Source organism: Camelus ferus, chromosome 10 (assembly GCF_009834535.1).
Source record: "Camelus ferus isolate YT-003-E chromosome 10, BCGSAC_Cfer_1.0, whole genome shotgun sequence".
Taxonomy (NCBI): Eukaryota; Metazoa; Chordata; class Mammalia; order Artiodactyla; family Camelidae; genus Camelus; species Camelus ferus.
The window spans coordinates 58,354,695-58,382,553 of record NC_045705.1 but is presented as its reverse complement, the minus strand read 5'-3'; the positions used below and the strand labels follow the sequence as shown (position 1 = coordinate 58,382,553).

Genomic DNA, 27,859 nt, shown 5'->3' with positions numbered 1-27,859 from the left:
GGAGGTCAGGTAGCTTCCTGAAGTGTCCTCGGGAATATCACTGTCACTAATGACTTTCCCCTTCCTCCCCCAGATCTGGAGTCACACATTGTATGCAACTACTCAAGTCTTACACAGGTGCTGGAGCAGCTTCCTAGCAGCACCGCCTCTATTTGCAAGAAGAGACAACGGAAGTGCAAGGGTCACTTTATGCATCTTTAATGATTTTGGTTTTTATTTTTGGTTTTTGTAAAAGCTGCTTTTTCTAATCTCCTGCCTCTCCCCACTGTCCCCTTCTTAGGCACTGCCCTTCCAACTCTACCCGCTCCTCCTACCTGATCAGGCACATCCTCTCTGCTTTTCTTTCCTTCCCAAGAATCCAGTCCCTGGGGAGCCTAGTCCAGCAGCAGGCAGAGAGTGGGGTCTGTTGCAATGGTTTAGCTAAAGGCATGATTTCCTTTGAAGAGCATAACAGATGTGGCCCTCGGGTCTAGGGTAGGAACTCAGAGCTGTTGAGCAGGCCACATCTCTAGGGGATTGATTCTTTTTTGATTTGTCTCAAGCAGGATTAGGTTAAGACATTACCATGTCCTGACACGAATGAAATGTCTTCTGAGAATCATCGCAACAGACCAAGAACAAAACAACCTGATTAGGTAGGAGTGTTCATAGCAGCTTAGTAATACCCTGGATGAGAATCTGAGAAAACCAGATTCTTCCTTTGGGAGAACTTGGGGGAGGGAGGGCATTGTGGGAAAGAAGAGGGAAGAGAGGAGAGAGGTGCTTGCCTGCTGGGTTTGGTTTGTAAGGTCTCTGGCCAGTTATCTGGGCCTGGACCCTCTGATTTGCACAGTGATGTTAACTGACCTGGCACTTCCTCAGATTTTGACCTCAGATCTGCCAAGCAGCTACAGGATGGTGGGATCCCAGCCTCCCAAAGCCTTGGAAGGCCGGGTGCCCTGTGTAATCCAGACCTTGGCCTCGGAGCCCTCAAAGATCCACTCTGATGAGGAGCTTCCTCTTGATTAGAGAGGAAACCTATGGCATTTCTCTCCCTTCCCTTTGCCCTTCCCAGTGCCAGGGTTCATCCGACTGTCCGTGGCGCTGGCAGACAGGCCAAGCTCTTGGTTACCTTGTGCCATTCATGGCCAAAGTGAAGAAACCACATTCCAGGTGGGTGCTGGTGGCTCTGAAGGTCAGGATAGTGAAGGAAAAGCAATAGCAATAAACATTTCATAGACTCATGGAGCTGAAGGGACCTTAGCAGTCATCTCATCCATTCCCCTATTTGACAGATGAGGAAGCTGAGGCCCAGAGAAAAGGAAAAGCTTTCCCTAGACCTCGCAGTGAATTAGCATTAAATGCAGCCTTCCTGCCTAGGGGCGTGTTGCAAATTTACCTAGGAATGGCTTGGCTTGGTTTTGTAAAAATGAAGTCAACACTGCCCACACCTGGTGAGCTCTGGAACAGTCTCTGGGCTTTTGTTTCTGCTCTTTTCCTCTACGGATTCCAAAGGTGGCAGGGGTTTGAAGACTGGGCAGAGGTCACTTGGGGGAAGATGGCAGGAACAGAAATTGCAAATGAAGAAATAGCATTTGGAAGTTCAGTGAAGACGTCTGTAACTTTTGACCAGACTCCAGCCCTAGGAGAAGGAACAGGTGGGCTGGCTGAAAAAGGAGTCCATTTTTAAGAGAGTAGCCCCTCATCCTGAGAGGAGAGGAGGAAGAGACATGGGCTCTCCTGGAAAAGAGGGACCACTGGGTCAGGAGGCCCCACTAGTCTCAGCCAGGAGCCCCGTTGTCTAGCACTGCCCCCTTGTACCCAGCACTTGGCTGGACCAGCAGCTCCTTTGGGGGTGGGGGGAGAGGAACATTTTACTGTACAAAATGGGATCATTGATAACATATAGAACTTTTAAGTATCTTTTTATTTTAAATTCATGCATATTTGGACGTATCCCTACCCCTACCTCCCATGTCTTCCCTTTTAAAGGAGGAAAAAAAAAATCAGGAAAATCCTTGTGCCAGAAGGACCTCAGAGGCTGTCTGGCTGTTCCCAGAAGGACAAAGCCCAGCAACATTCTTGGCCCAGAGCTAGGATTTGGGGGCCCACCTTCTTGGTCTTCCAGGGAACTGCAGGAGAAGCCCACCTGTTCTAAATGGTCTATTCTGGGGGTGCTGGAGAGGTTTTGTTTTAAAATAATAGAAAGTTTCCAGTGTTAACCCTTTTTTTTTTTTTTTTTTGCAAATACCTCCTCCTGCTCTCTGGTTTTATAAGGGTGATGAAGGTTGTTTTAGACTTTGTCATACATGTTTGGAAAATGCCAAAAAGTAATAATAATTATTATTATAATAATAGGAAACCTTTGTGTTTGACAGGTGCTTCATAGACTTCAGAGCACTTCACAGCCTTTACTGACCCTGAGAGAAAGACAGGGTCACAGTTATTACACCCATTTGATAAATGAGGAAACTGGTTCTAGAAGAGAAGGGAACTTGCCCAAAGTGAGCAGAATGCTGGTATCCCTGAATCCTGCTGCCTCCAGGTGGGCTGGGGTAGAACCACAGAGAGGAGGGGAAAGAAGGAGTTTAGGAATGACCTTGTTACTTTTGTTCATTCTATACCAATAAGTAAAAACTAACATCTAGTACCTCAAGTTCACAAGGCAATTTCATATCCATCATCTGGTTTAACCCTGTGAAATAGATTATTCTCCCATTTGATCTATGAGGAAACTGGGGCTTGGAAAAGCAAAGCAACCTATTCATAAGTGACAGCCATTTGAATCCCAGTCTGCTCACTTTTCACTCATCTGACTCCACACACTGGCTTGCGGACTGAAACATCTATGCTCTGCACGCTGTCTTAGTCCTAGTGTGTAATTCAAGATCAAAGACAGACCCCAAGGCAAAAACAGACGTGGAAAGGCTGTGGTCTGAGAGAGCCCAGGCCCAGCATCCCCTTTGCAGTCTGAGCACCAGAGCCCCAGTTCAGCTTGTCCCACCCTCTTGCTTTGACAGAGATCCACAAGCCTGGCCAAGCTTGGGGAGTCATTGCAGAGGGACTGAGTCCAGGAGAACAGGGGCAGTAGTGTGCTTCTGGTAGGATGAGTACACCTGGTAGGATCACAGGCGTCTGTCAGAACATACCATAAGTATCATCCAAAGATACTGGATGACCCAAAGGTTAAGCTGGACAGAAAGTCAGAGCTGGAAGGGGCCCTGTCATTGTAGGAAGGCCAGCAAGCCAGAGAGGACAAAAGGGTGTACTCACATGACAGCAAGCTGCAGCGCAGCACCAGCAAACTTCTCTCCACCCTACTCTACTGCTTCTCCCCAGTACAAGCTTGGTGGCCAGGGTTAGGGCTGCAGGTGGTTCCAGTCACCAGCCAATCCTCTTGGCTTCCCCCACTTCCACCAGCTCCCTTTCCTCATTAGCCTGGGGCCTAGGAAGCTGGAGTCTGGAAGCTGGAGTGCCCCCAAGTGGTGAGAGCCTGAAGTTTAATCTTTCTGCCATGTTTTGAAAACTTTAATTTCTTCCCCAGGAGACAGGACAGTTGCTGCTGCTTCTCTCTCTCCTGGCAATGACCCTAAAAAGTCCATATCCTCCTCCCTGTATATTGAAAAAGGACACTTAGACCTGTCCAGAATTTTTTGTCTGTATACAAAGAATGACGTTGATTGCCAAAATCCCCATTTTATAGATGGAAAAAAACTGAGCCTCAGAAGGCTTAAGAGACTTGCCAAAGGTCACACAGCTCATAAGAGAAAGAGCCAAGATTTGAATTCTTCAAATTCTCTGCTCTTCCTGCTGGCACATGCTAGGTCTGAGTGGCAGGCATGCAGAGGGGATGGGCTACCCATCTGCCCCCAGAGGAAGACTCCATGGAGACCTGGGAAACTCAATCCTCCCAGCTGAGCTGATTTTTGTGAGCATCCATGGGAACCCAGAGGCATATCCAGCTGATAGCACCCAGAGGATGAAAATTTGCAACAAAAGACCTAACTTGATCAAAACACTTTGAGGTCCTGATGCCCAGGACTGAAGACATGGTGAAGGGCAGCCCCAGGCACCTGTCCATTAAAAGACCCATGACCCTGGGAGGTTTGTGTACCCTTTGCTTATGTACCCTTGGAGAGCTTGCTTCTTCAGAGGGGCTTGCTTTGTTCTGAGTAGCCTTCAGAAGTTAATCACATGAAACATGAAAGTAGGCAGACTCTTTGGTCACTAAGTTCTGGTATTCTCATTGCTGCAGATAGGAGCCAGAGTCCCAGCAAGGCACTGGCTGAGTCAGGCCTGGTGCCCTGCATATCAGATTCCTCAGCTCTGCTCTGTGGCCAGAGAGGGAGGGCCTAGAGGCATGGGTCTTGGTGTGGTCTTTGTCACAGCACTATGGCTGGGTTAGTCATTTAGATGTCATCATGGCATCTCTCCTCAGTTGAAGTTGAGAGAAAGTTTGTGGATGCTCTGCTTTTCCATCTTGTATTCCACGACATCACTATAAGGTATGCGGTCCTCAGCTGCTTGCCAAGCTTGGGAACCTGGAGGGAGCAGGTTGGGCAGGGGAGTGGGCAGGTAGGGAGCAGGCTCCATGCCAGTGTACAGCCCCAGGGGAATCCAGGCCCAGTCCACCTCCAAAAGCAGAATCACAGCAGAGGAAACCCAGCCAAGCTAACATCAGATTCCACATCTGAGCCTCTGAGAGCTCAGCCTCCTTGGATGTGCCAGGTTGGCTACAGGATTTGTCCTTTACCTGTCCATGTTTCCTTCTCCTAAAGAACTTGTTTCTGAAATTAGGCATTACATGGTTCCAGGGCCCAGCCTTCAAAATTTCTGGCAGGCCAGCTTCAACATTCCATAACCAACCTCACCTGAGTCAGACTTGGGTCCCACTCCCTCAGTTTTTCCAATGGGTATTTTCTGTCTTGCATGCTGTTGAGTCCAGCCCAGTGGCCAAGTGAGGAACACAGGAGTTGGGACTGCCACAGAGCCAGAAAAGGAGACTAGAGTGCTTGCTTCCCTGTGGCTGCATCTATAGTCCCTGGGTATCCTTGCCGTGGCAGTGAGGCCTTGTACCCAGTCCAGCTCCTGGTAGAAGGGGTATTTTCCATTCTGAAGAGAACAGACATAACAGCTTTGCAGCCCATAGGAGTTAAATGGGTGAAACCATCTCTGGGCCTCACCCCAGCAAGACCAGCATCTCCAGTCTCCAGCCTTCCTCCTCATGCCTGAGAGTCACGGAAAGAGTGGGACTACCCAGAGACCACCTTCTTGGGTCAGCCAGATTATCTGGATCTGTGGTGGGATTCCAGCTCTTCTTACTCAAGGGGAGGTAAGGCCAGGCCTCTAGCAACGTGGAATTGTTTGTAATGACCTATAAAGGCCCAAGTCCCCGTCTCCTGACTAAAAGGCATCTGCATCCCTGTTTCATATCACACGACAAAGAAACTTGTTCTTGTAGCATGTACCATCCCTATGAGAGAGCGTTGTATATGATTTTGTATTTTTTAATTCATTTTAATCTACAGGTTGGAATCTAATTTTTAAATTTTATGGGAACTCACATTTTAAAAAGAAAAATGTTTAAAATAATAATAATAAACCTTTGACTGGTGTCTTCCAAGTAGTTTGATCAAAGAACTTATAGGTGTTTTCAAAACACAGCCTGGAGTGTAAAGATTGGAAAGCCCCATGGCCTCACTTGTGTGTATGAAGTGTAAAACTGGTTTTGTTTTGTTTTGGATTCTTTTGGGTTTTTGTTTCGTTTTGTTTTGAAGATCAGATAGTGATCACTCTGAAAGATTGAAGCCAAGAATTTGTAACTATGATATTTACTGTAAGCTGTAGAACATTCAATAACTATTAAAAAAAAAAAAGTTTCCAAAAAAAGTCTGGGGTGACCAGACTGGTGGTTCTTGGGCAGAGGGACACAAACTACCTCCTGGGCCAGTGAGTCCCCTGGGCTTCTCCCCAAGTTGATTCTAAACTTGTTTTTACCAGTCAGGTAACACCTACGCTGCATCTCCAGGGCTGCCCTGGGACTCACAGTTGAGGGGCCTGGGAAGTGGCCGTCAGCACCTGGACTAAGGTTTGTGATACTGGAACACAGGGAGGCCATGAATGATGAAGGCTGATGTCTACCGACTGCCCACCATGTAGCCGGCGCTGTGCTTTATGCTTGGTAACTCATAATCCTCACAGCAGGATGGGAGGTGAGCCCTGTTGTTAGCCCTGTCCTTGGGAGGGGGCAGCTAAGGAGGGTAAGTACCTTGGCCAAGGTTACAGAGCTGGTGAGGGGCCAAGATGGAAATTCACATTTGGTCTGGCTCCAGAGGCCAGGCACCAAGCTCCGTGTTCTCCTGCCCACCTTGGAGGCAGCCGTGCCTGCACTCACTTAAAGGGTAAGTTTGGTTTCCCATCTGAGAAGAGAAGGGCTTAGTAGTCACAGGATAGTTGAGGGAGGTTATATGGTTTCCATGCAGGTGGTAATCAAGTGCTGGAAGTTTTACATCCTAAACATCTCACTCTTCTCATCTCCCTTCTGGGCAAAGCCACTGCCCACTTCCAAGCCTGTGCTGCTCTCCCTGGTTATCACAGCCACCATTCCTAGGCCCTGGCCTCAACTGTCCACTCCCTCCCAGCCTCCAAGTATTCAGCTTCCTCAACTGGAGAGAAACCAGCCCAAAGAGGCTAAGTGACCTGGCTCACACTAGAGCTGTAATTAAAACTCAGGACTCCTAACTCTTGAGCCCTTTCCACCAAACTACCTTGGGCACCCTCCCCAGTTACCCCTCCTGTCCTCATCTGACATGAAACTCATTCTCCCTCCCTTTTGGCGGCAGAAAGCTCTTGTCAGGTGTGGGAGGGGAGGGCATTGCTGGGCTTTGTCACAGCAGTTCCTCCGGGACAGGAAGGGGACTTTTCCTAGGGACTCAGCTCCAGGTCATTGGTAGGGCTGGGGGCAGGCAAGGAGGCAGAGACCTTGGCTCCAGGGCCAACCATTCTGGCCCATGGGGGAAGGGATATGGAGTGAGAAGGGGGAAGCTCAGAACTGGCCTCAGTGGTCAGCCCAGGGCCCCAGCTTGTCCTCCAGCTCCTACTGCTTCCAGCAGCCTGGGTCTACCTTGAGCTGAAGAGTAGGATTTGGGGTGGGGCAAGGAGTCCTGGGAGGGCGTAAGCCAGGAAAGCTTCCAGATGAGGGTGGGGCCCTGAAGACCAAGAGCATCCTGATCCCTCAGCTCCTCATCACACTTTTGGGAGCTGGCTTCAGTATCCACAAGGGACAGGTGAAGAAACTGAGGCCAGGGCTGTTCTTTTCTCTTACCTTCCAGCAAGCAGGAAATTGGTGAGGTGGGAGTCTGTAGGAGAGCTGTACTTATTGCCCCAGGGCCTAGCACTGAGATGGGATGTCCATTACCTGGCCTGGGAAGCCCAGATCCAGCTTGTCTCCACCCTGCCTGGCATCTGTATGTGCCTCACTCCAGGCAAGACAGCATCCAGAGACCAGAGTCCAGCTTTCCCCTAAAACAGGAGGCCAGGGAATGGGAGGGCTCAGCCTCTCACTCCTCTCACCCAGGGCACTGTCTCTTGCTGTCTCCTCATCTCAGTGTGTCTCCAGGTCCTCTGTGAAGTGGGGTTGGTTGCCTGAGAGGACAGACAAGTTTGAGAAGCTAAATCCTGAGGTGCAGCTTAACAGCTGGCAAGTAGGGACACCAAGTCCACCCTGGTAACCTCAGGGAACATTTCCTGGGACACACTGGTGATGCCTGCTAGTCCCCTACAATGGACACCTTGTTCTAGACTTTGGCAACCTTTGGTGCTCCAGAAGATGCCTCCTGATGTCCAGGCTGTCTCCTTCCCACCCCTAGAGCAGGTGATGCTTTGTCTCCTGGATCCTCAGAGGTGTTCTCCCTTTGCCACCCACCTAAGAAGCACCAGAGAAGCCTCTGCCCTAGAGAGAGATCAAATCTCAAGGCATGTCTGCCCAGGCTTCCCTCAGGGTGAGAGTTTTCTCTGCAGCTGCTAAGCTGGGCCCCTGCCATGGTTTCTGCCTGAGAGAAAGGCCTCTGCCCTCTGTGAAGCCAGGCCGCCTGCAGGCCCAGCATGGCCACTGTCCTCTCAGCTGCAACAGGCCTGGGCCTCCCACAGGGTGTCCTTTTCCACACCTCCCCAGGTTCCATCAAGTGTCCATTTCTGGTACTTCAGCCTCTCCTTCTGTTAGTGTTTAAATATATCCCCCTTGTCAAGCTTTTAAAGCCATACCAAACACCAAAAAAACCTGGAATTAACTAAAACCCCTCTCTCTCTGGAGCCTGAGCCTGCACTCCTGGTTTCCTTGCCACCACCTTGGGTCTGCCCTGAGCTCTCCCTGGAATGCTTTCCTTCCCAGTACCATCCTGGTCCAAATGCTCACCTGAGTGCTGCTCGTAGCCCAGGGCTGTCTCTTGAGCGCTCTAGACCTTCACATCCAGATGCCTCAGGATGTCTTGTGGGTCTGTATTTCCCACCCAGCTGGCACTAATCCCGTGGCCCCCATCCCATCACAAGCCCTAGCATTTCTGTCCTAGGAATGTTTCTCTCCAGCATGCCCACACAGTCCTAGGCTCCTCCATCTCTTGCCTGGGTGGCTGCAACAGCCTCCTTGTGGAAACCCTACTCCCACTGCGCCTCCACCCCCACACTGTGGTTTGGAATGAGCTGACCAGTCATGCTTTTCCTCTTCCTAAATGCTTGAGAGACTCCCTGGGCCTCCCTGGCCTAGGGCTGATAGCTTCCAAGAGCCCATGGGGCTGCCTTCTGCTGCCCACTCCCACCCCAGTCTTCACACCTCAGCTGCACTGTATGTACTTCCAGCTTCTCATATTTTTATTGGTGTGTGGCCTTTGCACATATTGTTCCTCTCTGTGAAACAAACACAATTCCCCTTTCCACATTTTCCAGCCCCCAATATGCCTTACTTACCCCATCCATTTGCGAGGTTCCACTTTCTCTAGAGCTGTGCTGTCCAATACAGGAGCCACTAGCCACACATGGTTATCAAGCCCTTGAAATACACTATTTCACATTAAGAAGTGCTCTCAGTGTAAAATACACACCGCATTTCAAAGCAAAAAAATTGAAATGAAAATATTTTAGATATACTGGGTTAAAATACATTATTGTTTTAAAAAAGTTCACTGCTTTTTATTTTAAAAAATGTGGCTATTTTAGAAAAATTTAAATTACATATGTGGCGCACAGTATTTCCACTGGACAGCACTGCCTCTAGGGCCTTCACTGAGAACCAGGGAAGGTGAGGGCCCCTCCAAGCCACTTCCCCTGCTGCCCGGTGCCCACCTGTCCCACACGTGAAACTCAGCACAGAGCTGTTCAGTGAATGGACAGACCTGGGAAGAGGCACAGGGAAAAGAAGCTCCTTGTGATACTACTTTCCCACCTTTTATTATTCAACAAATGGAGACATAAGGATGGGACAACAGTGAAGTTTCAATAAATAAGAGAAATGGGAATGGCAGTTGGGCCTGTGCCTGCACGACCCCAAATAAATAACGAGATGTCTGAGCCAGAGTGCAGCCTGGGGCTGGGCAATCGCCCGCACTGCCCAGGCCAGGGGACAGACACTCCAACACTACAGGGACATAGAAACAGGCCAGAGGAGCCTCTCCAGCCCTGTCACACACCCCTTTCCCCTGAAGCTCCTGAGACCTTGAGGTGGGCTGGGCAGGCTGGGGCTCTATACCACCCTGCCTGGCCAGGTCAGTCTGTTTTTTTCAATTTCAATAAAGATAGCAGGGTCCGGGGCAGGCACATGCATTAAACCCCTTCTGTAGGCAAAGCCATGGATGGCAGCCCCATGGGAGCTTTGAAGGTGGAGGCCCAGAAGCAGCAAAAATGGGGCCAGATAAAGCTACTAATGGGAGCAGTGGCAAGGAGTCAAGCCCTCCACCCACACGACCCAGCCCAGAGCCTGCAAGATGCAGGAAGGCCCTGGGCACTGACATCACTCTCTACTTCACAGTCAAAAATTATGACCCGGTAATGGCCAGGGACTTGCCCAGGATTAGAACCCAGGAACTCAGTTCCCAGCTCACTTTTTGTTGACCCCTCCCTTTACGGGACTTGTAAGAGGAGCGGGGGTACCCTCTACAGAGGCAAGGAGTGGCTAATTACCAGGGTGTTGGGGCCAGAGGTGCCAGGTAGAGGGCCTAGCCACCTGGTGGTACAGAGGACCCTGTGGGCCCCAAGGATCTGGTCAGGGCAGGGCACAGGGTCAGGGACATCCTTCAGGGAAGGAAATGGGTGGCAGGGACGGGGCAGGGGTTCTCAACCTGCTCCTGCACACAGCACCCGCTGGCTGGCCTGCCTCCTTACTGGGGTGGACACTCCCACCTTCAGGCCTTGGCCTTGGTTGTTTTGTCTGCTGGGCCATTGCTTCGTGATCCAACAGGCCTAGCTGCAGCTCCACCTCCTCCAGGAAGCCTTGGGAACCTCCCAGGTCAGGGCTGCAGTATCCTCAGACGAGACAGCCTCTCAGATGACCAGGTTGCTCTCACTTAGCCGGACCACATAGCGGTTCTCCTGAAGGGCAGGGGTGAGAGGTCAGAGCTGAGCCAGGGGGCTTCTGAGCTCCAAGACAGTGGTCCCTGCCCAGGGCCCTCTGCACCTCCACCCCTGCCCCATCTGCAATCAGGGTTGGTCCAGGTGCCAACAGACACCTTACTCTTCTGGTCCTCACCTCGGCCTTGTTCTCTGCTGGGGGCTTCGGCCACTTAGTATAGCTTCCACCATTTCCCAGCAGTGCCCGCTGCTCACTGGGGAGGCCAGGTTGTGGACAGTCAGGGAGATCACCCACCGAGGGCCCAGCCTCTGTGATGGTCTTCACCTCGGAGGCTACTGAACTCGTCCGCTGCTCAGGAATTCGGGCTACACGGAACCTATGAGGAGAGGTGGTGTAATCATCCCCCATTAGAGGGGGACCCTCAGGTGTGGAGAGGGCAGTACCCACAGGGTCACACAGCAAGTTCCTAGATCAGAGCCTGAGCCCTCCCCATGTCCTCCCTCCCACTGCCAAGATCCCAGGTGGACAGGCTCTTGGCCTGAAGGGGCCCAGGTGTGATGGGGGCTAGGACCCTGCCCTTGGGGCCCAATGGCTTCATGAGACACAGCATAGCTGGGGAGACCTGGCTTCTCTCCCTGGCCACCCACATTGCAAAGAGAGGCACAATGAGGCCAGGAAAGGTGGGACCAGCACTGAGCCCACTTCATGGCTCAGCCTAGAGCCCTGCCTCCCCAACAGCTGTCATGTCATGTCTCCGACCCTGCTGTGTCTATGCCCGCCTCACCTGCCCACAGACAAGATGGTGATCTCGCCCTGGCGTCCTGCCTTGGCTCCAGCCTTGGGAGCCCTGGCTGGGTTGGGCAGGAGTCTGGGAGTGGGAGTGGTGGCAGCTGCGGCCTCAGGGGACAGTAGCACCTCGGGCCACTTCTTCTGGCTGCAGCGGGAACAGCAGGGGCCGGAGAGTGAGGCCAGGCCCTGCACGGTGTGAAGGTGGTGGCGATGTGGGCAGATATGTGGCAGGTTGTGTGGGCCTGGCGGGAGCCTGTGAAAAACACAAATGGGAGCAGTCACTGGGGCAAGCCAGGCCCAGGACACCCCAGGAGGTATCCGGGTGACAGGAGGGGGAACATAACCCAAGTGGTGAGTCCCCAGGAGGCAGGCTGATTCCCTGTTGAGTCAGAGCCCTCCTTGCCCACCGTCTCACTCACCTGGGAAGAGGCCTGTGGCTGGTCTGCACCAGCTGTTTGCTGTGATACTCCTTCAGCAGCTCCTCCAGGGCCGCTGCGTTCTCTGTGGGCAGTTGCAGTCAGAACCTGGCTCTGGGCCAAGAGGGGCACTCTCCCCAACCCCTTTCCCCAGCACGAATCCCTCTATCTAACCATCACCCCCAACCTGCCCCAGCACAAATCCTACCTACCCACCACCCCCTTCCTCCACCTCTCCACCGACACTAGTCAGAGAGGTCCAGGCTGGCCGGAGGTGTCCTGGCAGGAGGAGCAGGACAGGGCTCTGACAGGAGACCTTCTCCTGGGCACAGGAAAGGAGTCAGACCTTCCCCTCACCTTTCTTCTCTGTGATCAGGCGCACAAGGACCCCGATGGTATCCTCGTTGGCGTCCTCAGCCCGGTAGGCAGGGTTGATTCCTGGGGAAAAGAACCATGATCCTAGGGAAGGAGTCACAGACACTCTGGGCTTGCGGTATGACAGCAGAGGGCGCCCCAGGCCTTTATGAGAGTCAGGCTATGATCCTGGATATACATGTACCTACTGTCTCAACTCTGGTTCTAAGCCCCTTATCACCTTCACTACTCAGCATCACTGTTCTCTGCATCCATCAGCCCCAGGTGCTTAGCAGTTTAGGGCCATCTGAACTCCACAGTCCCTGCAGAGAGTGTGCAGGGTAGGGGGCCAGACTTCGTTCAGGGCCTGCCTCTTCCCTCCTCAGCCTCAGGGAGCTATGGGCTGCCTCTGCCCAGAACCTCCAGCAACCCTGGCAAACCGCCATTCCGGGCCTGTCACCTCCCTACACACCGCCCGGTCTATATAGCTAACTGAGGATCCTTGGTAAGCTTAGGGCTGAAACCTCAAGGGCATGAGAATGGACCACATGGTCCTAGGCCAGCAGTAAACAGAGCTCCTAGGACTGGCATCTAGGCAGCACCCAGTAGTTAAAGGGAATCCTAGGCTAGGAAAACAAGTGCAGTCCCAGGCGAAATAGGCTGAGTCGCCTGTCTAAAGCTCCTGTCCCTTTCCTGCTCCCTGAGGTCTGCAGTTAGGGGTTGGAAAGGGCTCTGGCATGGGAAGCGCTGCTCAGTCTTCACCTGGCCACCAAGTTCATGGGTGGTGTATGTGCATGTGGGACTCCTGCCCTTCTGGCCTTTGAGGGCAATTGGGGGTAAGAGGAAGAAGAAAAAAAGCTCAGGCCCCTGGGGTAGGGGTGGGAGGAACATGTCTCTCTGAGTACCCTCTGCTCTGCCCCAGCTGCTACCTTGGCAACCTCACCCTTCCTTCCACTTTCTGAATCTGCAGTGTCTCCTCTGCAGCTCACGTGCAGTACCTCCAGCCCTCCTGATTAACCCTGGGCAGGCCAAGTAGGTCCCCTCAGGGGACCCAAGCTACTGTGCTGGGCTAGCCCTCTGGCTTTTCCACCCAACCCCAGGCTAAGCCTTACCGCTGCCTCCACCTCCAGGGCCAGGCCCGACTTCCTTGTGGGCCGTGCAGTGGTAGCCCTTCCGCTTGAGCAGGTTACACACCAGGATGCCCAGCAACCCCATGAGGCAGAAGACAGGCACAATGGCAATAACCGCATACTGGGCAGCCGTCTCCTCGGGGCTGCCTGGCCGCGTGCTGTTTCCAGGCTGCCGCATCTCCCCTGCACTGCTGGCTGCTGCCGCCACCTCCACACCACGTTGGGCCCGCCGCCTCCACTCTGAGCACCATGGAGGATGGAGGCATGGAGGAAAGACACAGGCAGAGAGAAACACACTCAGAGAAGCCCAGGGTCCAAGTTCCTATGTGTGGGGTACAGTACTGACATGTCAAGAGCCACCTGCTCCCCACCGCATAGGGGAAGCAAAGGCCAACTCACCCCCTCCTCCTTTTTGGCTCTCTGATCGGTCCATGAGCCTGAGCAAGATAGCCTCAGACCTCAGGATGGCCACACTCTGAACCCCCTGTCTACCACCCATGATGGGTCAGAGGGGTGAACAAAAGGCACCAGTGCACATGCCTGGGCACAGGGACATGGGATCCTGCCTCCCCAAGACCTAGTCCATGAGTTAGTTGCTTCACAAGGTGACCAACTCAACAGGTGAGAGGAGGTGCATGTATGGAAGCATGTGTGCTCACACTCATCTACATGGGTCTCTTTGAGGGGATAAGGACAGGAGACCAGTCAGAATGTGAGACCCCAGCTGTAGCAGCCACCTGCTGGACAGTCTCTGCCACTCAGAGATAGAGTTGACAGACACACAGCCAGTTGACCAATTGACTGCGTCCTGCTGGACACCCTCTGGCTGCACACCCTCCCCTGGGCTAAGGGAGTGAGGACCCCACTGCCTTGGATGGTAGTGCAGGGGCCCTTGGGCTCAAGCTTGCCAGACCCCCTCCCACATACCCCTACCAGTCCTAACCCCTATCTGCCACTCACCATAACAGCCACGAGTACCCAGAGGTGTCCGGGAGCATGGCTGACAGGGAACATGGGGGGCCTCTGAAGGGGCAAACCACCTGCAGGGAGGGAAGACATTACTGAAGCCCAGAAACTATCTTTAAGAGAGGCTGGACCTTTCTACTGGACACCCTCACTGGTCCTGATCCATCCTACTTCATAGATGGGAAGACAAAGGCCCACTCAAGGGGTGAGTGAGGCTGGGACTTGAGGATCTCAAGTCCTAGTTACCTGTCCATGAACCACCACACGCCACCCCATGGCTCACCCAGGCTGGCAGTTTCCACATAGTGTGTCTCGAGTTGCGGTGCCCGCCTGGGCCTCCAGCCTCCCTCGAGGGCTGCAGCGGGAGTGGGGCTGACATGGGCTAGAGCCCCAGGAGGCTGAGAAGGTGCCCGGGGGACAAGACCTGCATAACGCGCTCTGCCCTGGGTCCTGCGGGAGGGAAAGAGTGAGAACAAAGCCAGGAGCCAGGGTTGAGGTCTCTGCCTTGGCCCTCAACAGTCTTCCCAGGAGAGGCAGATGAGTAGGGCGAGCTCACCAGGTTGGGCTCCTCCCCAGGTGGGCACTGCCAAGGGGTTGTTGATGTTGGAGTGGCCAGAGGCCAGGGCAGCAGCTGGAAGAACAGAGGGCAGGACACACTAAGAGTAGAAAGCACTGGGACGTGGCATCTCGGGCCACCACCCACTTCCAGATGCCCCAGGAGCAGGGACTGCTGACTGTACAGGGCCACCCCCACCCAGGCTTTGGGGACACTCTCTAAGCTCAATGCCTTGTGCTGCAAGTAAAACCTGCCTGTCTCTATCACCTAGGCAAGGAGAGAACCACATCTGCTTCTGAAAAGTGCTGGAAAGCCCCCAACAGGGCCGGATCAGAATCTCAAGCCCTTGGGCCTGACTCATACCCTTCCAGCTCACTAGGATGATGAGGAGGAAATTCTTCCGAATTCCTCTCAAGTTCTGTGCCCTCTTCCTGCTGCCTTGGCCCCCACACCATAGCTGAGCATGTCACTAACCAGCTTCTGCTCATCACCCCTGGGGCCAAGTCTACAGCTGGTAGTTCCTATTCTGGGCCCTCGGCTGAGTCTCTGTGACCTCCCTGCAACTCACGGCCAGCCTGCTCACACCTTGGCATCTACACAGGGCATGACAGGTCCCAAAGGAAGGATCTTCTCAATTTGTGCCCCCTCCCGCCATTCCACTGGGAGCTCCCTCTCTCCCCATTCCAGATGTGAACTGTCTGACCTGAAACCTGCCCAGTGGGGAGACCCACCCTCCATCCCAGTCCTCCAATTGGGCCCCAGCTTTGGGGTGGCAGGCACAGAGAAGGGCAGAGAGAATGTCACACAGGAGACTAGGGACCTCCTCAGTCCCCAGACCTGGCTCCAGTACATGCCAAGCATTGGGAGGCCACCCACGCGAGGAGCGGCCTGGGCCAGGAGATGCTTCCTAGGATCGAACTGTCTCGAGGAAGAGCTGCATAAACAATCCCAGCACCCACTGCGGCCACGGGTTCCTGAGTGGCACCCGCACTCCACCTCTTCAGGGCTGGGGTGCAGGGCTCAGGGCTCACATTGTCCTTATCCCATCCCCAACTTACCGCAAGGAAGCAGGTCAGGGGCCAGTGTGGCAGGCTCAGCTTCATCCTCAGGCTCTAGCGGGTAGCCAGCCTAGGGCAGACGGAGGGGAGGTTCAGCTGGAGGTGGGAACAGGCAGGTGGCTGCTGTCCTTCCAGGGCTGCCCCCATGACAGGGCTGGACGGGGGCGTCGCGAGGTGTTGCTAGGCAGGCAGAGCACTGGGGCAGCTTGGCCTACTCTCACCGCTCCCCGCTGCAGTCCTGAGTAGAAGTGGGGGCGCCCTGTCTGGGGCCACAGGCTCCCAGGGCAGCACAGGCTTGGGAGGCTTCCCAGAGGAGGAAGGGCTTCCTGCCCCTCTCATAAACAGCCAGGTACCCTGGAGTATGGGCGGGGGCGGCTAGGAGGAAGGAAGCCTACAGCTTCATCCCTCCCACCCCAGGGGTGGGAGGAACAAGAAGGCTGACAGTGCCCCCGTGCCCAGACTCTCCACTCTCATCTCCAGCACTCAGGGTCCTGCCACTAAGAACGCCTCCTTGTGGGGCCCACGAGCAAGCCCAGCCTCTCTCGCTTCTCTGCCTTCACTCTTGTTGTTTCTGTTCCAAGCAAGACCTTTTCCTCACACTTCAAAGCCCAACACAAAAGCCTCTCTTTCCGGAAGCTTCTCTAGATCTCCATTTTCCCAAAGCTGGGTCTGGCCCTCAAAGCTCCTGTGTGTGTCCCCTCTCCAACTCCCGACCCCATCACAGTCCTGGCCTTCCCACGTGTCCCACCGTCCACACCCAGCAGACTTCACCACAGAGGTCTGGGATGTGTCTACATCTCTTGAGCCATGGGCAGACCTGTGGCAGGCAGCCTTCAAGCCCTCTGTCCTCTCACGTAGCTACTGTTCCGGGCACTGCCCTCAAAACAGAAAAGGATATAAATAAGACAGATACTGTCCCTGTCCTGGGGGAGCTCACATCCCCGGGGAAACCAATGGCCAACAGATAAACAGTGAATTGGGGGCTGGGGAGGGGGGCAGCGGTGTAGCTCAGTGGTGGAGTGCATACTTAGTATGCATGAGGTCCTGGGTTCATTCCCCAGCACCTCCATAAATGAATGAATGAATGAATAAATAAAACCTTAAAAACAACAACAAAAGTGAATGTCCCACTGCCAGATGGCGGGAAGTGCCAAGAAACAAAATAAGGCACCTGAGAGCACAGAGTATGATGGGCACTGGCCTGAGGCTGAGCCCCCAGGCTCAAGAGTGTGCCCTCCTCTGGAGAAAAATCTCCAGCCAGTAGACACAGATGGAAGAGCAGGAAGATTTGGATTAGACAACAGAAGGTAGAGTGGCAGAGCAAGGGAGTTCCATGACATCTTCCCAGGAGGCCTGCCTCCAGACGGGAGGGTGAGGGGAGCTGTGGTTGTGGAGCCGCAGGCACAGGCCACAGGCAGCATCTGACCCCCAAGGGCAGGGAGGAAGAGCCAAGCCCAGCAGGTTAAGGGGAACTTGTCTGGGCCTGGAGCCTCCTGACGCCAAGCCTGGAAGGAGAAGCGCTGCCTGCAGTAAACCCTAGGTCACATGCGAGCCCCTCAGCCTACGGGCGGCCTGGACTTCCCACCTGGAAAAGGAGCCGGAGGAAACTGATCCACCTGCACTGGGTGGCCTGGCCTGGCACAGACCTCTGCCGGCCAGGGGTTTGAGTTACACCACAGGGGAGGGGGAGGGGCAGCGGTCACACCATCCTCGGGACTCTCCAGGTCACTGGCAATGGCTCTTGGCCCAAGACCAGCTCATGGGAAAACCCGGGACAGAAGGTCCAGCCACAGTGTAAAGTGAAGGTGGTACCCTGGCAGTCAGCACCGAACAGGTGGCAGCCCCTAACTCATCCTCCACAGGTCCTTCCTCCACCTCGGTCACAAGTGTCCCTTCTCCCTGCCCAGGCCCAGCTCCCACTCAAGCTCCCCACCTCCATGGCCCTCTCCTTTGTTCCTCAGGGACCTAACCCACAGATTTGACCATGAGCCCCAAGGCCTCAGTCTGGCCACCCCACCACCCAGTCCCCAGACCCTGCACCCCTCCATGTCCCCAGGGTGGGCCCAGAGAGCTGGGGCAGGGGTGGCAAGTAAGAGGCACAACAGCCACCGAGGAGAGGGCCCCAGTCCCACCCCTGGCCGTGACTGGCACCTGCTGGGGGACCAGGGAGGGGCTGTGCAGCTCCTCACCTCTAAACAAACAGGGAGCTAGGATCTCAAGACTTCCAGGAGGAAAACGGAGTCCAAAGGCCCAGACTCAAAGACAGCAAGGGCCCACTCAGGCACATTCACAGACACTCGCCACCTAGCGCCCTGACGCCTTCTAATTACCTACCTTCTAATTACCCCAAACCAGCACTTACACCAGTCTGGCTGCCTGAGTCTCTGCTTACAGCAGCGCCCCCGGCCCCCACACTCAGGCAGACAGAGCCCCCAGTGGACCTGCCAGGTCAGGCAGCTGCTGGCCACCGCCCAGAACCCCTCTGTAAGCACATGGACGCATGCTGCTCTAACACCCACTCTGCACCCTCCCCCCATCAGGCCTTCAGCATCATCTATGCCCCGAGCCCTGGAACCTTGACTGAAAAGCAAGTTCAGATCAAGCCCCTTGGCTGGGTAGGGGTCTGTGAAGGCTCCATCCCCACACCCCTGCCTTCTTGTAGGCAGGGCAGTCAGTGACCTTCTGAAGTCCAGCACCTCCTGAGGACTTCCTGGGGGAGGGCTATCAAAAATGGCCAGACCAAGGCCCGGAGAAGGGTACGTCCTCAGCCCACGGTGGGAGTAGTCCTGGCAGAGGAGAACCATCCCCAGGGCCCCAGGGGCAGAGATGGAAGTTAGCTTAGAGGCCACTCTGCCCTGAAATCTCCTAGCCTGGGGCCTGTCCCCATTGCCACCAACTCCCTGGGGAACCCAAGCTCCTGCTTCACCTCACTGGGTCTCAGTTTCCTCGTGTGCAAGATAGGGATGTTTATCTCCCAGAGTGAGGCTGTCACGAAGTTTAACTAAGGTAATGAGCCTGACATAGGTCATGTGATTTCCTCCACGTCACCCCTTCTTTTCCCCTGCACCTCCTGCCCAGGTTTGTAATGATTTGTTTGCTTACTTGTTTACTGCTGGCCCCCCACCAGACAGCAGCAAGGGCAGGGAAGTCTGTCTCATTTACCACAAAACCCTCCCTCGGCTGATGTCTGGAGCAGGAGACCTCCCCGAAACAGGCTTGTGGGGGCTTGGTGGGGGTGGGCCTTCCTCACACTCAGCCCACCCCTACCCTCCAAAAAATGCCCAAACAATTAGAACCAGAAATTCCCTGGAAGAAAGCCAACTAGCAAAGCTGAGACAAGGGCCCCAAGCCAGAGGTGGCAGGAGCCCCAGGGAGGTGCAGCTCTGGAGGCTCAGAGAAAGAGGAAGCTATGTCACCGCCCAGGCCTCCTCAGGCCTCGGCAGCTTCCCCTTTCCCAGAACTGAAGCTCGTGGGGTAACCCGGCCCCAGCCTGGGGCCCCACCTCCAGGCACTCACTTTCCAGCCTCCATGGTGGCCACTGAAGCTTCCCAAATCCCAACAGTCTCTCTCCCATGGCCCCATGCCCACCCTCCACCCCACGCCCTGGCCTCCAGGTCAGCCCTACCTGCAGCCTAGGTGTCTCAATACTGAAATCTGGCTCCTGCCCCCCTTCCACCTCCAGCCACTCTTGAGCTTCTTTCAGCCCCGACACTTGCCTCCTCAGACGGCACTGGTACCTGCTGTTTTCTCTGCCCAGAAACCCCTCCCATCACCTGACCAACATCTACCCTTCCTTCAAAGCTTAGCTCAAAGTCACTTCCTCCTGGAAGCCCCCAACCACCACCTCATTTGTACATTAACTGCCCTGGGTGTGACCATCCTGTTTACCCAGCCCCTTCCCCACTGACAGGGGTGCTGCCCCTCGTATCCAGGACCCAGCACTTGAGTACGTATGTGCTGAACCAAGGGGATCAGAAAAATTGATCAGGAGAGGGCCAGAGAGCAGGCTGATAGTTAAGGAGCCCAGAGGTTGGGGTTGCGGAGGGGGGATTGAAACCCTGGGCTAACTTGGGGAGAACCAGCCTTCCTTGCTCTGCTCTTCACTGGCTTTGTTGCTGTGGACCCCACCCCCAACCTCCTGCCCCTCAGAGGGCTGTTGTGAGGACAAGATGAGAGAATTCACATTAAATACTCAGCACAGGGCCTGGCACAGAGCAAGCCCTCAATAAGCATTCACTGGGCCTCAGTTTCCCCATGTGTAAATTGTGGAAGGGACAATGGCACACACTTGATGGGAGGTGTGAAGTATGAATGAGATTCTCTTACATTTATGTACGCTTGCTTGGCACAGGACCTGGTACACAGTAGGTGCCCGACAAGCCACAGTGACAATCTGGGGGGTGGGAGGGTGAAGGGAGAGGGGTCTGGAAAGGCTACTGGGCAGAGCCCAAGTCACACCAAGACTAGGTTGCAAGCTGAGAAGCCTGCATTTCCCTGAGGGCCTACAGGAGCCTTGAAGGGTTAGCAGGGGAGGGAGAGGGATGAACAACCTGTGCCTCAGAGGGCTCACTGGGCTGCTGCCAAGTGAGGCAGGACTGGGGCGACAGAGGTGGGAGGCAGGTACCCACCTGGAGCAGGGGTTGGGAGGCAGGCACTTCCGTTTCCCAGTCCGTGGCTCTATGGCCTGTGGCCCTCCCTGCAACCTCCAGAGTCTAGGGTTGCCGGGAAACAGCTGGACATGGGCCCCCCTCAGCAGTGGCCGCACCTGAGGCAGGAAGACAAAGGCTGCCCATCAATAGAGAAATCCAGGTTAGCGAGGAACCCAGTGGTTTCCTGGCAACTGGGGCTGAAGTAGGGCAGTGCCCACATTGGGTGGCAGTGAAGACTGCTAGGCATTGCATCCTTTTCATCCTCCATCCTCACAGGGAAGGGACCTGACCTTCATTCCCTTGGGCCAGGCCCTCATCGTGGGTTGCCTCCACTCCTCATAGGAGAGGTGAGCATCCCTGTTTCACACCTGGGTAAACTGAGGCTATGAGAGGTCACCTGTATGGGTCACAAAGCCAGTAAGTGAAGCAGGGTCTATTTGAACAGCCCAGGTCTATCTGAATGCTTCCCACCTCACTCCTAGCCCCTCCTACCCTGGAGCCTGGCCCTGGGCCTGGCATATAGCAGATGTTCTAAGTGTTTGCAACCTGACAGCAGAGGCTAGGGAGCTAGTGGCACCCAGGAGGCGTTCAACTGAGAGACTATCACAAAGCACCCAGGTGGGCCCCAGGGAAGGAGGTGCTGTCCCCATGGGGGTCTCTGGGGCCTCTGAAATTTCCCTGCATCCATACACATTTGCATGCTGCCCTCATCTATGCCAGCTCCGAGGGGAAAGGCACTGGGACCTGTGAGAAGCAGGAAGCCCAGGGAAGGCTTGGAATTCCCAGGAGGAGGAAGAGGAAGATCCCAGGGTGGAGCCCAGCTCCCTAGGGCTGCTGACGGGCTGGGGGCCCAGAGGTGTGCAGAGGCTGCCTCAAGGCCACTCAGGAAGAAGGGTGCACCCATTCCCACCTCCAGCCCAGCCTCAGGCTGCCAGGATCTCCCAGGTCACAACCATGGGGTGAGGATTCCAGGCAATGCAGACCCCTAATCCCGCACCAGGCACACCAGGCAGCAGCTGCACCCAGGGCAGCGTTCAGGAGGCTCAGGGGCAAGACGTAGGCAGGTGGGGCTGAGGGGGCTAATTGGCCCTTGAGGCTGAGAAAAGGGCTGAGGTGGCCAGACTGGGCCCACCTAGCCCCTCCCAGTCTGGGTAAAGATAAAATCCCTGCCCCCTCCCTGGGCTGAGCCTGGGACTGGGAGGCGGGGCAGGGGCCTAAACCAGACAGTTCTCTGAGGCAGAGCTGGGGCTTCCCAACACCCACCCCGCCTAAGCACCTACCACATGCCCATTCCCTTTCCTGGCCTCAAAGACAGGGTTCCAGGCCTCACAAATAAGGAAACTGAGGCTCAGAGAGGGTGAGTAGACCCTGTAACAACCTGGTCTCAAACGAGACAAGGTTTATACCATTAGGACTGGGGACAGGCAGCTGGCAGCCCCTGCCCTCGCCACCCAAAGCCTGGCATTCCCACTGCTCCTGCACACCCTACTCCAGCCTAGCACCCAAGGGCTCAAAACCAGGGGCTTCCTGCAGGGAGGCTGGGCCAGTTCCCAGGCCCTGAGACAGGACAGCAAGGGGCCTAGGAGGGCTGCAGGACACCCAACTCCCCACCCCTACTCGTGCCACTGCCACCTTCTCCTCTGAGAAGCCACCTTTGCCTCCTGCCCCAGCCGTGCATCTGGTACCAACCGCTACTGTGCCAGGGCAGCCCAGAGTCTGCTCAGCACAGGCCCTGCCCCATCACCCTGACCAGGCCAATTTGGGCGAGGCTTCGAGAGACTGAGGGGAGACCACAGGCCCGGCCTGCCCTGTTCTCCAACTCCTCCAGACTCTGGGTGCTCGGCAAAGAGACTCCCTTGCTCCCAGCAATCCCAGGTCAGGCCCTAACCTACAGAGCTTGTGGAAAGAGGTCAGCCTGAGTGGGGAGGCTGGGCCCTGGAGCAATCACACCTGGATTTAAGCTTTTGACCTTCAGCAAGTTACTCATACTCCCTGAGCTTCAGGGTCCTTCTCTGCAAACAAAGGTCCTGAGGGGTAAGAGAAGGCACCATAAATAGAACTAGCCAGACCTCTCCTAAGTACCAGTTCTCAACAGCCCACAAGGGCCAGAAGTCAAGCTCAGAACCGAGCAGCATTCAGCCAAGGTCAGCCAGTGACTCGGGAGCAAGCAAGGGAGAACCCAGTGTCTGTCCCAGTATCACGGATGGAGAAGCCTTGGCCTCCCGGGAGGACCCACTTCCCAGCCCTTACACAGGCCTGTGTCCACCTGCTCCCAGGCCAACTGAAGTCACAGTAAGGAAGGTGGAGGGGTGCTGAGCAGTCAGGACCTAGCCCTACATCCTGGAGCTTGTCTCCTCCTCTGTAATTTGGGACAATTGTGCCTGTCCAGCTGACCCCCTGGCATTGCTGAAGGATCCACTGTTCATTGGGGAACAGTGGCTCTTCTTACAATCAGGCCTCAGCCCAGGTGCCACCTCCTGCAGGAAGCCTTCCCAGCCTCCTTGTCAGGGTGGACCCACCCCTCTCCTGGCCTCTTCAGCCATCATTATTTGTGGTCCCCCTCAGGGAGGGAGGGAAGTGCAAGCAGGAGGTGGGTACACAGCGCCCTCCCCATGCTCACCGTGAAGAGGGCCCAGGTCCAAGTTAAGTCCCTCCTTCCAGAAGCCCTCCTTCCTTCTCTCTCTCCAATCACACACTAAGACCCTGCCTCTAATTGGCTATAAAGTTCCCTCCTTCCCTCTCCATCTCTGCCAAGTAGCCAGGGCACACACTCACAGCCACATGGGGAGTTTATTTATAGAGCTCTCATCTTTCCCAGGGTGGCCAGGGAAAGAGCTCTGGCCTTCCCAGCAAATAGACCTAGGTGAGGATCCCAGTGACACGGGAGTCTTGCAAGTCCCTTCCCCTCTCTGGGTCCTCTTTTCCCTGCCTGTACCTGGACGGGGCTGCTGACTGCACTGACATGAGTCTGAGGATGAGAGGGCCTCAGGGTGCTATCCAGGGCTGGGCATACAGTAGGGACGCAGCATTGGCTCCTCCTGTCTTCCCTGCCACCCCAGCCCCAGCACTGCCAGAGACCATGTCCCAGCACCCTCAATCCTGAGTTGGGGGTGCCCTGCTGGCTAAGCTCAGGCAAAACCCTTCCCTCTCTGGTCCACCCCTCCTGCTCACTTGAAGGGCTGGTCCCCAAACCCAGCCCAGGCCAGGTGCTGAACAGCCCCACCAAAGCTTCCTCATCCCCCTGTAGGTAGCCAGCCTGGTCTTTGTTTGGAATCTGATGCCAGAATTGTCAGACAACCCTCACCTCTGCCTGGAGATAGGGCTGGGGGTTGGGTGAGAGCTTGAATGCCAGGCTCTAGCACCAGCGACTGTGTGACTCAAACTAGGGCTGGACCCCTCTGCCCTCTGAGTCTTGGCTCCCCATTGAGCATTTGGAAAGAAAGGGGATCCCCTGTAAGTCCAGCTGCAAGGAACCCTGTGCCCACGGCCTGACACACCACAGGGCCTGAAGAAAGGAGCTTCCTCTGCTGGCCCAGAATGAGGGCTGTGCCTGAGAAGTGCCCATGGCAAGCACCAAGCTCACCCCAACACACAGGAGTGGCCTTGAGTATTTGCCCTTAACCCCCAGCACACACATGGGAAAATCAGAGACCCTGGGTACAAACCTCCCTGTGCATCCCAGCACACAGTAGGCCCTCAGCCTACAGTGGCTGCCCTTCCTCAGGAGGAGGCCTGGCCAGCAGAGATATGGCCTCAGCAGAGGGCAGGCTGCCGGCCAGGCCAACCCCATCCAGCCGGTTGTGCAGTACCCATGAGGGCCTCACCCCTGCACCTATTCCTAGAGGTGAGGGGGGACACGTGGCAGGTGGACCACACAATGAAGAGGGACTAACACTGGGCAGGAGGGCTTCCCAGGTGGAGGAGTGGGTGGGGATGGGGGGAGTTTACCCTGAATGACCAGGAGGGTTCTAGAAAGAGGAGATAGCAAAAGCAAAGGCAGAGTAGAACCAAGGCATCTGGTAGGGAGAGATGAGGGTGAAGGTATAAAGTTCAAAAGGGTCCTGGAAGGAAAACCAGGATGAGGAGACTGAATCTACATTTTGTAAGAAAAAAGTGTAAGTAACTTTAGGGAGGCTGCCCTGGCAGGGTGTGGAGGAACTGGAAAGGGAGGCAGATAGGCCAGTAGAAGAGTCGGGGCAAGGACAGCAAGGCCAGAGCTGGAACATAAGAGGGCGCCCTGACTGTGAAGGCATGTCTTGGGCCTGCTTCCAGGCCTGGGCCATGTGCTGCCTGCTGGGGAACATGTGGTAAGAAAAAAGGTGGGTCCCCTGTCTGGAGGGTGAGGGCCAGAATGTCAGGGTTCTGGGGGGTCCTGGGCTAAGTCCCAGCACTTCTCAGAACCTCAGTCTCTCCCTCTGTAACATGAGGCTGACCCTATGAGCAGGGGCAAGGGGCTGATAGTCCCCCTTCCTTGGCTAGACACAGGCACCTCCTTCCAGCACCGCACCAGTCCCAACTGGAGCCACACTGGAAACCCAGCCTGGCCCCGCTGCCATCGTCCTTGTCATCCAGGGAAACCAAGTTCCCAGAAAGGTTTGGTTTGGGCAGAGCACAGGGTAGGGCTGGGATCAGAAGAGGTTAACCCTTGATTAAACCTTCCCCACTCCCTGCCCTTCCTCGGCCCTGAGCTATTTCCACCTCTCTGCTGGGGATGGAAATAACTCAGGCTCAGCCCCAGGAGACCAAGACAGCTATTCTGATTAGCCCCAAGTACAGCTGCAGTCATTCCAGAGAGGACCAAGAGACACCCTGATCCCCAGCTCCAGCTCTCGGCCAAGCAGCGTGTGGGTGGATTCGGGAAAGTTCCCCTAGAACAACTCTGAATAGGGGCGTAGGGCCTCTCAGGTATGGTGATGGTCGACTGGGACTTTAAATCATCCTTACCACTGTTGAGCCCAGGTGGTGCTGCTGACTCCGGACACTCTTTGGAGCTACATGGATGCTCCCAAAGTCAGTAACAGGCTCTAGAAGGCAGGAGACAAGCCTTTCTGGTGACCTCTTGCTGGGGTGGGGGAGGTGCTGCGAGCTTAGGGTAGGGAGGAAGAGGAGGAACAGGAAGACCATGTAACCCACCCACCCCAATGTTTCAGACTTGTGTGCAAATAAACACCACACTCAGAACTCACAACAACACACCCTGCCAAGCCCATGCTTGCCACCTTGGGTTTGAGAGAACAAAGCCCAGATAAGCCAAGAGCAGATATTAGGAAGGTGAGGGACCCTCTCCAAGCATCTCACAGGGCTTCAGGGGCAGGAGACCTGAATTCCAGTCCTGGTACTGTCCTGACTCTGCATGACCTTGGGCAAATCACTTTGCTTCTCAGAACCTGTTTCCTTCTCTAAAAAACAATTACCACAACTCAGAACCACTGTGAGTATTCAACAAGAGCCCGCCATTGAGTATTAAGCACAGCACCCGGTGCTCCCCGCCCCTCACACCGGATCCAAGAATGCAATCAACATTTTCAGAGAACAGCAGAGAAGAGAACTTCTGGATCCTTCAGCAGGTGCCCCCTTACCCATTTGGGGCTAGGGAGCCTGATTTCCACTTCACCTTGCATAAACCTGGAAGACCCTCCTAGGGGTGGGAGCCTCAGAAGGGTCTAGCCCAGATGGTGAAGGGGCTCTGCTCCAGCTCTCCAAATCAGAGACCACTTATGGGGCACAAGTCCATGTCCCCTCTCCCCCCACAAAGGATACTGAAGAAAGGAGATGGGGACCAGAGAAGTCAATGTCTATGGATCACAGCTTTGGGCTTGGTCCAAGGAGCTATGCTTCCAACCCCGTTACCAGCACCTGGGTGCAGCCCCTGGGCCACTTTGTCTCCATCAGACAGCCTGCTCCTACCCTCCACTGCAGTCTGTCTGCCTGAAGGGAGGTAGGGGAGAACAGAGGCATTTGACCCAAAAACAATAGAGGATCCCAAAGTGATGATTCACAGGCTGTTCTCAGCTTAATATCTCATTGTGCGGACAGGGAGAGACTGAGGCCCAGGGAGGGCAAGATCTGAAAGCAAGACTGCCCTGGCCCAGTGAGAATACTGGTTACCAGAGGGCAGAGCCCTCTGTGAGCCAGGTCTCACAGACCTTGTGTGTGTGTGTATGTGGTGGGGGGAATAGAGAGGGGGACAGACAGAGGTGGAGCCTGAGGCTACCTCAGGGCCTCTCAGCAACTACCAGATGTGTCACCCCACCAAATGCTGCCCAGCGTTGGCCCTCTCTCCCTCTACCAAGGCAAGTCACTCAGGACCCACTCCCCCTTATTGAACTGAGCTCCTGAGGGGCGCCCCCTTGGGGACAGTCCTGGAGAGACCCTTGTCACCTCCCTGGCCCTCCTCCTTCCAGCCCCTCATCTGCTAGTAGGTGTTTGAGGTCCCTTCTCTTTCCTCCTCTTACTCACTTCCCTGAGGTGCGGATACACACACTGCACTACTTGTACAGCACACTATGGCCCCAGTGTTTGGGGACCGATTGTCGGTCACTTGGGGCTCCTCTCTCCACTCCACACTCACTCACGTTAACGAGGGCCCTGGCCCTGCCCTGGTCATACCCCAAGCCACACACTCTGTGACCCCAGTGACCTGGGGTCTCACTCACAGCTGGCTGGGGTCACAGTCACCGCAGTGACCTGGGGTCTCTCTCTCACACAACCACACGCACACACTCCGCCTTGTCACAGACACACAGAGCCCCTCTGTGTCTCCCGCCCGGCCCGGCGTCACCGCCCAGTGTCCCGGCCACACGTTCGCCCGGACTGGGCCGCCTCACGCACCATGTCACCCACAGTCACGGACTGACACCGTTCAGCCACCCTCTCCGGCAGCCCCGAGCCGCAGCCGCACCGAAGTGCCACCGTCCCGTCCCGCACCCGTCCTGGTCTTGGTCCAAGTTTCTGGGGCTGGGGGCGTCTCCGCGGCCCTTTGGCTACTCAAACTGCAAGTTCCGCTGGGGCTTCCCCACAGTGCACGGCCGGGCCTGCAGTCGCGGCCGGAGGACGTGCAAGTTCCGGCGCAGGGGGCTCAGAGCTGGGCGGGGGGACCGTGCTCGGAAGACGCCGGGACAGGACAGGGCGGGGGCTGTGGGGCGCGGGTCGGGGCTGCGGCATCCGCTGCGCCGCTGAACTTCCTCAGAGACGCGGGGAGGCAGAGGGCGCCACTCGGGTCCGCATCCCTCTGGCCCCGGCGGCGGAAAGCGGACTCCCGGCTGGGGCTCCGCGCACCCTCCTTACCTGGGCGCCCGGCGGCAGCTCCAGCAGCCCAGCTCCCAGGTCAACCCGGCGCCCGGGCCCGGCTCGTCGAGCGCACGGGAAGCCGCGCAAGCTGCGCGCCTTTTGAATGAATCGCCG

At 55.6% G+C, this 27,859-nt stretch overlaps 2 protein-coding genes across 11 annotated transcripts in view; one reads left to right on the top strand and one right to left on the bottom strand.

Moving 5' to 3' along the window:
• Positions 1-5,855, top strand: part of FAM168A (family with sequence similarity 168 member A) — a 154,875-nt gene extending 149,020 nt beyond the window's left edge. For all 4 annotated transcript variants that reach the window (XM_032489328.1, XM_032489330.1, XM_032489327.1 and 1 more), the window contains one exon: positions 74-5,855. The gene's annotated coding sequence lies outside the window, so the exon portion shown is untranslated. The remainder of the gene's footprint in view (positions 1-73) is intronic.
• On the bottom strand, positions 5,706-27,859 carry RELT (RELT TNF receptor). Of its 7 annotated transcripts, none has more exons than XM_032489314.1 (13): positions 27,743-27,854; positions 25,400-25,479; positions 20,435-20,571; positions 15,807-15,876; positions 14,749-14,823; positions 14,476-14,642; positions 14,187-14,266; positions 13,209-13,466; positions 12,100-12,180; positions 11,746-11,827; positions 11,322-11,579; positions 10,715-10,913; positions 5,706-10,557 (listed from the first exon to the last, which is right to left on the bottom strand). In XM_032489314.1, exons 4-13 carry the CDS (start codon positions 15,849-15,851, stop codon positions 10,510-10,512), a joined length of 1,293 nt encoding a protein of 430 aa, XP_032345205.1. In that variant the 5' UTR covers positions 15,852-15,876; positions 20,435-20,571; positions 25,400-25,479; positions 27,743-27,854; the 3' UTR covers positions 5,706-10,509. The 7 variants fall into 7 exon arrangements, with proteins under 7 accessions (XP_032345205.1, XP_032345204.1, XP_032345206.1 ...); XM_032489313.1 differs by having other exon boundaries at positions 25,400-25,541; positions 27,743-27,847; XM_032489315.1 differs by lacking the exon at positions 27,743-27,854 and adding an exon at positions 27,287-27,724.

Coding starts and splice junctions, on each gene's coding strand:
- RELT (XM_032489312.1), bottom strand. CDS start 15,851: ATGAAGCTGAGCCTGCCACACTGGCCCCTGACCTGCTTCCTTGCG. Junction 14,267..14,475: donor TGTGGAAACTGCCAGCCTGG/GTGAGCCATGGG, acceptor CCCTCCCTGCAG/GTGGTTTGCCCCTTCAGAGG. Junction 11,828..12,099: donor CCTGATCACAGAGAAGAAAG/GTGAGGGGAAGG, acceptor AACTGCCCACAG/AGAACGCAGCGGCCCTGGAG.